Here is a 7,738-nt window from a genome sequence, read left to right on the forward strand (position 1 = left end):
AGAGAAAAGCTTTTTCGTCTTTTCTCATAATGTCGTTAAATCGAAAACTTTTGCCAACGACGGTAAGTTTCAGGAGAGTCTGCGCACTAGTTTGTGCACGTATCACTATCCTGAACTACCTTCGCATTTAAACATTATTGGGTTGATTGGAACTGTAAAGTAATATATTTCATATTATCTTTTTATTTTAGGCAGTGATTTCATAAAACTGCCCACATGCAATGTTCCATAGTTAGACTAATAAGTACCTAAAACCGACGTTTCACAACACTTTAGCATGCGCACCGTGACCTAAAATGTCACAAAAGGAAACATAAATAAATAAAAATAAATGAATTCCTAAATTTGTAATCACCTAATTTAGTCGGAGCTCTTCAATTTACAAATTATTAGAATTTAAGGCTGATGTCTGAAACACACTAGGTAAGATTATAGTAACGATAGAAATACAAATCACTCTGATGATGAGCACGTGTAATCTTTATCAGTATCACTAGCTGTTATATCCTTTTCGTCAATCTGTATAAACGCCTCACTCTCAGGAACTATAAAAGCTACAAAGTTGAGACTAAGCCAGCAGATTTTAGAGACATAGAAAAAAAGGACGAGTAAACTCTTTAAAAAATTTGTTGTTTTCGTTTTATTATTTGTCTTTTTTCCAGTATATCGCTATAGCATCCGATCTACATTAGTTTATAAAACGTAAAAGTGTAACTAAAAAAAACAGTAAAACCGCAGTAAAAGCGATGCAAGGTCGTCGCCAGGGTAGGGCTGGGCCTAAAAGGAATGTTCAAGAAAATTCATAATTTGCTGCCTATCGCGTAACTTCACGTTGTTTATTTACACTTTGTACTGTTCTTATTCTCTTAGTCAATCTGCCTCCAATTCTATCGATCTGCTTCCCATACATAAGCTTGATAGGGGCTTTCACTAAGAGTTTCCAGTGTTGGAAGATGAATTCTACTATCTCTCGCCCCTGGCTGATGGCCTGGTGACGCCCTTGAAGAGATGACAGATGTATATAAACCATTTCTGGGCGATATCTTCTATTATAACCTCTTGATTTCTACAGACCTAAATTGCCAAAAGCAATCTAAAACACAATAACATTTTACATACATACATTTTTAATATATTTTTATATTTTTCGGGTACAAGCCGAACCCTGTATTGTCTACACACAGTCTCCGCAGAATTTCGAGAACATTTTACAGATATATTTTTTAATTTTAAAATGTTCTTTTTTTAAACTGGGAATATACATACATATATTTTTTAAATACATACATACCTTTTTTCTAACATACATACACATACATTGGACTAATATGTGAAACAAAATCCAAACCATATGTGTACATTTCCTTACATTGCCTGAGGCTATCTTTTTGATCGCCATAGTAAGAAGGACAAAATCGTAAGTGTTTTAAACAAACGGTTCTAACGAAAAGCAAATCACGGACATAGAAGCGCAAAGCATTTCAGGTGTTTTCACTTCCTCATCTGTAGAAGTAATCAATAGCACGCTTTCTGTAAATTGATTCTGGAAAGTATCCAGAAACAATCCTGAAAAATGCTTTCGAATGTATTGCAATATAAATATTCTCGAAAATTTGATTAAAATAGACACCCCAATCCAATTGGTTCGGTGTAGAATGAAAATTCACTTACACATGATATTGAATAACATATATAAATATGGAATTAAAATTGTGCCTTTAAAAGTCTATTACTGGCCAATTACATTTTAATGAGTTTAGAATTGGTTGAAATTTATGTTGAATAAAATTTCAATCTAAGTAAAAAATTTTGCATTTTTGTATTCAACATATGTATAGACATATATATATGTATGCGTTAACCAAATCCACATTTGACTTTTATACAAAGAGAATTTTGATTTTGAGTCAGAAGCCACTTAGTTAAGTAGCGACCATATAAATATGTATTTGTATTTGTTCAAGCCGAACACATAAGTTTTCTCACGAAATTATTTTCTTTTTCTAAGCGTGATTTTTCAAGCCATCCGCGATCAGCATCAGGTTTAACACCATGTGCTTAAGTATTTCAAAAGAGATACATTTTGCTTATGTTACTAAGCATAGGTGCACTTTTTGCCATTGTCGACATCATATACCACGCATCCCATCAGCAATCCGACGAGGACCCCGACATCTTTCAATCCACTAAGATCTCAAACCCACATTATATCACCCTTATCATTGCAAGTTTCCATTACACATGCAAATATGGGGATTTCCGATACGGAACCAGTTGAGTTCATATCCAATTACTGTGTTTGGCAAACTGCACTTTCAATGACAGAAGTTCTTCAGATACGAATGCTGAGACTGACATCCGTTCCGTTCGAAAGTTACAAAATTTTTTGCAGTTTCAAAAAACGGCTCCTGGCAGTTCATTGTTATTCCGAAGAAACTTGGCGCAGCGGACAAACCTGTATAGTGTGAAAGAACCACCACACTCTTCTTCACACGGACGGCCAATCTATGCTGAAAATGTTGTCGATTTGAAAAAACCCGCTAGCTTAGCGGAAAAGAGCTGACTAAGTTGTATTTAATTTGTTTTATAGTTAAGTATATCATATATCGTTTTGCCAATAACCTAGCTGTTTTTTTTTTTTAAATTTGTAGAACTAAAGTGTATTGATATATCGATCTAGTTTGCATAATTTAAATAGTGATGACCGTAAACAAGAACAACTTCAGAAAGGGTTATTTGTTTTGAATTGGAGAAAGGACCTGTTTTTGCTTAGTAACTTTTAAACCTGCATATTATGTAAATGTGTTGTATATAAGCCGTATTGTAAGCTAGGGAATACAAAAATCTAAAAAAAATGTTACACTCGTTCGTTTTCAATAAATCTGCTAGGAAGAGAAAAACAACTAATTTTTTTTAGTTTATCGATAGTTTTTATTTATTGTATTTGGACATAAAGCTTGGAAAGCATTTGCCCCTTTACTTTATTTAGCACAAGTATCAGACTATACCTTCGCCTCCTGATTTGCCTCTTCCCTTCATGGACTGCCGTCCACAGTAGGATTCAGGATTCGATAAAAAATAACGAAACAATGATGTCTTTTCTAATATTTTCCGACATTAATTTTTTAATATCAAAATGCGCAATGAATAAAATGAGCACTCAATTTAATGTTCTGACGTCATGCGGTTTGTTAAAGCCTGAACCCTTTTTGCATTGCAGCTTTTACATAGAACGTGGTCATCCAGGGGATAACATCCGCGGCCCTCAGCTTCAGATGATAGTAAGAGCCCACAGTCCTATTAAATGCAACAAAAAATAAGGACATTTTTTCGATTAATAAATATTCTTTTGTTTACCTCACACTTATAACATTCTAGATGAAAACTTCGATCTAGAGCCACTACTCTGATCGTTTCTTCTTGTCCTGGATCTGGCATAATTGGTTGCTTGCAGACACAACAGCGAGGGGCAAATTTTCTGTGAATTCATAGAATTTTATCAATTGACCGTGCTGCAAAATTACATAACTTACTTATGAAAATCTGTTATGCAATAGTTTTGATTAGTAGCATCAACTGTAAATAATAGTCCATCTAAGCTTTTTCCGCATACAACACATGTAAAACATTGCGGATGATATGGTTTTCCAGTAGCTCTAAGAATTCTCTCTAAAATTGGTTCCATGCAAACAGAGCATTTTTCCAGTGTTTGTAAATAATCATATTCGCAATAGGGTTTGCCGTCTAATGCATAAAATGGTTTTCCCTGTAAGTTAATTTGGCAATCTGTACATGTGAAGCAAGATATGTGGTATATTTGATCCATTGCTGTACATCCGCTACTTTCTCCAAGTACACGTGAATTGCATTTGACACATCTACCTGTATAAAATATACGTTAATTTTAATCGATAAAAATGTGTTACATTAACTTACCGTAGTTTTCAAATTCTTGAACCGGTTCGGTGGGTATTGAAATGTAATTTTTTAGACCTTCCTTATCATTTCTATGTATGGAGTTCACGTCATAAAATGTAGTTCTAGCATTACCATGTATGTATAGTGTTTGGTTAGCATCAATCGAATTCGAAATATTGTATTCATGGCAAATGTTTGGATTATTATCATTGACGTATGAATTATGCAGATTACAATTTTCACGAGGCAGCGTATCTACAACACAGGGTCGAGGGTTTATAGGTTCATATATTGAATCATATGTATAAGAGCTCTGAAAATTAAAAATTATTATGAATTATTATTATGATTATTATTATAAAATGCAAACAAAAATTGTTTTTTAAATATCCTATTAAGAAATCAATCATATAAATTATAATCGTGGAATCTTTCATTCTTGAGGACCTGATCCTCGAACTCCTTGAACTCGTAATCAACAGTATTTTGTTAATCCATATATTTATTTAATGCATAAAGTTATTCTAAATGTCGAAATAGTTATTGTTTATTAATTTTCAGATAAATGTATATAGTATCTATATAGTAGTATATATAGTATATACTATATACATAAACCTATTTCACGTTAACTAAAAGTGCATTGGAAAAATCTGTCTTCGTCAGTAAGTCATTCAAATTCTTCTATAGCTTTGCATATCTTAATATCTGCCGTGCACTTCTATTAGCTGAATAAGATTGTTTATTAGACACAATTATACTCCCAGAGTAATAAAGATCTGTTTACCTTGCCTGTGGCATCATGTTGCAACGCATATTGGTTTGCATATATTTGCAAAGGATTCGATGTCTGGTTATTTTGTAAATAATCAATTGGTTTGTTGAATTCCAAAGTGGCGTGACGAAGCTCACTGTATGAAGAACTCACAGCGCTCTCTGGACTAGGTGGGGGCGGTAACTCATCTTTTTCGTTGTCTGAAATAAAGTTAGTGCAGACAAATAGCATCTTTTGCGCTGAGCTAAGAGGAGAGTCCATTGCTTTGACATTTAAATTATTTTTTAATTAATACTATATAATTTTTATATAGGCATTACATAAACATACCGGTTTCATGAACGTTTGAATAGGTACTCGCTGATCTCTTAGTTTCGTCTGTTGCTAGTTCTGATGTTTCTATTTTATTGTGTTCAAACCCTAAATTAGAATATATTAAGCTTTTGCTCAAAGTTTTTGAAAGTGGCTTTGTAAAGCTTTTGAGAGGCTGTGTTGGTTTAGCTTTTACTCCCAAAAGACCCTTTTTTTCCATTTGAAGTTTATGGTAAGCTAGGGCTTCTAATTGCTGTTCCAATATTGCCGGATTATCCAAAGTTGTTTTTCTGTTCATTTGAGTATCAGCAACTCCGAATTCAGAGCTGAGGTATTTTCTAAAAGGCATATGCCCCCTCATTTTCTCGACTCCAATCAGAGGTTGTGAATAAAGTGGTTCCCGCGAACATGAAACCTGTCTGCTTGATGGAACCTGCAATAAATAAATATTTATGCTTAAGAATATTTTATTATACACAGTTCTTCATGAAAATAACTTTTCATAATATAGGTTATAATCGGAACAATAAAAATTATAAATAAAAACTATGATTTGACATGCAGATTCTATTGACTTGTACGCTGCGCAAAGTTCTAAATATTGCCACGGTTTTCACAGTTTGGTTTTTACCGAAGTGAAAAAGGCATGCGATAGATATGTATTTAAGTACTGGTACAGTTAAGAATATCCCCTAGAGATACCTATGATACTTAAAACAATATTTACTTAAAAATATATTATGTTTTTATAATGAATTTTTCCTGATATATCGCTTAAGAATCTATTAGGCTATACTTGTTTTTGATTTCTGTCATCTGAATGGTAGCAAATGTTCGCTCATAGTCCAGCGGATCAATAATATATATGTATACATATGTACATACGCATACATATGCTATTTTAGAGGGATGGAAAATGCTCTAGCCATGCAGACAAAAATACCCTCTAAAACGGTACAATAACGGACTTTAAGACTTACAGAACAAGCCTTAAAGGACAATCGAGGAGAATCAAGGAATTGCTGTGCGTATAACACATGCTGGCTATACTAAAGAATGTATGTACCTGAGGCATTTCATTATATTTTATCGGCGGCTTAGGAGGTATATCCAATCTCCTGTTTACTGATGCATTTTGCTTTTTACTTATCTTGGCGACTATCTCCGCAACTTTTCCATGTCCAATACATACAGGCGGTGAGCCTGTGTCACCTTTTGGAAGCGAAAGCCCTCTAAGTTGCTGGGCCACAGACTCCATTGAAATTTAACAAAATCGCGATTCCGTTTTTCTAAATCAATAAGAAAAAACTTTTTTATATTAAACCTCAAACATTCATATTCTCGTAAAATTTGAATTTCATATTTGAACTCTTTAGCACTAATAAAATTACACCCTTAATGATGATAGTTTGGTTTGTTTTTAACATGCATAAAATAATTCTGTATGCATAAGTAATTAAACAATTATTTATTTAAAATTATTGACATTCCAATACTAAGTGGAAATAAAACTATCGCTTATCGAATTTTTAAGGGCCAGCAGTGTGGCCTTAACATGAACGCTAGAAAAACGTTATAGTCGCACAGGCTCGTATTCGGAGTTATTAAATATGTAGTACTCACTTCGCACGATCGCTTTATATTTCAAAAGCTAATAAGATCATAGACACACGCGAGATATTGAAGCTAAATCCTTATAAAACTTACATATGTAGTTTTGCTTAAACGGCAATCAAAGAAAATAACCCTAATGACTATAGGAGGACTAGAAGTCAATGAAGGGTATTGAGAAAACTAAATGTTTGATTGAGACAATGATTAAAGGATAAACAGGTTTCATGCCGAAGGACTTTAAATAAAATATTATTACATAAACTTTAAACCGTGTGATAAAACTATATTATTATGTATTTTTATTTATATATCTTAAATTTAAAAAGATAATTTTTTTTATTCTTTTAATAACATCGATGTTTTTCGCCACAAACTTCTAAAACATCGATGTCCACCAACATGAATGTTTCTCCACCTCTAACCTAATTCCAAGAATCGAACTAATCATAAGTGGGAAACGTGTATATTTTGCTGATCTTAGCAGGTATAGTCCCTTCAACAAACAATCGAACACGTACACACTTATAGAAGATGTGTCTTAAAGTGTCCGTCTGTATGTCCGTCCGTGTAAGCATCCAGATTTCAGGAACTATAGGCTAGAAAGTTATAGGCGCAGACCAAGTTTGATTCCAAGCCCATTCTAGCGCAGATGTACAAAGCACACAAAAATTGCTACACCCATACTTTTGAAAAATGTTTTCATTTTTTTTTTATTATACGTTTCTCTAATTTTTATCGGTTTACTAAACCTCCCACGCCCACACTTTTGAGAAATGATTTTATTTGCATGGAGTTTAACATTTATTTTGCCGCTTTCTAGCGATGTACCCCAACGCCACCGCTCCAATCTGTCACGACCACACTTATAATTAATTTTTTATTTGAATTTTTAATCGATATGCCAGATAAATAAGAAAATATTTCAATCTTCCGGCCTTTGAGTAACGGATATCTGATTGTCGGGGAACTCGACTATAGCTATGTCACGGGAAAGTTTCATTCAGGTATAAATTCTGAGAAACGTTTGCGTAGAAACGGACGGATGGCCAAACAGACGGCGATATCGACTCCACCACATACAGATCAATAATTGATAAGCCCCTTATGAAATTTTGAACT

At 33.6% G+C, this 7,738-nt stretch overlaps 1 protein-coding gene and 1 long non-coding RNA gene across 5 annotated transcripts; one reads left to right on the forward strand and one right to left on the reverse strand.

Moving 5' to 3' along the window:
- The first annotated feature begins 65 nt into the window (after positions 1-65).
- LOC120285223 lies at positions 66-2,900 on the forward strand. The gene is made up of 2 exons (XR_005544488.2): positions 66-1,417; positions 2,375-2,900. It is a non-coding gene; the product is annotated as an uncharacterized LOC120285223 (long non-coding RNA).
- A 195-nt stretch (positions 2,901-3,095) lies between these two features.
- On the reverse strand, positions 3,096-6,571 carry LOC6724739 (zyxin). Of its 4 annotated transcripts, XM_016180544.3 has the most exons (8): positions 6,397-6,568; positions 6,072-6,294; positions 5,024-5,438; positions 4,706-4,956; positions 3,937-4,231; positions 3,534-3,882; positions 3,358-3,478; positions 3,096-3,297 (listed from the first exon to the last, which is right to left on the reverse strand). In XM_016180544.3, the coding sequence occupies exons 2-8, from the start codon at positions 6,261-6,263 to the stop codon at positions 3,166-3,168; spliced, it is 1,755 nt and encodes a 584-aa protein (XP_016037422.1). In that variant the 5' UTR covers positions 6,264-6,294; positions 6,397-6,568; the 3' UTR covers positions 3,096-3,165. The 4 variants fall into 4 exon arrangements, with proteins under 4 accessions (XP_016037422.1, XP_016037424.1, XP_039152178.1 ...); XM_016180546.3 differs by having other exon boundaries at positions 4,706-4,893; positions 6,072-6,568; XM_039296244.2 differs by lacking the exon at positions 6,397-6,568 and having other exon boundaries at positions 5,802-6,214.
- Between the last annotated feature and the right edge of the window lie 1,167 nt (positions 6,572-7,738).

This window comes from Drosophila simulans, chromosome 4 (genome assembly GCF_016746395.2).
Source record: "Drosophila simulans strain w501 chromosome 4, Prin_Dsim_3.1, whole genome shotgun sequence".
Classification (NCBI taxonomy): Eukaryota; Metazoa; Arthropoda; class Insecta; order Diptera; family Drosophilidae; genus Drosophila; species Drosophila simulans.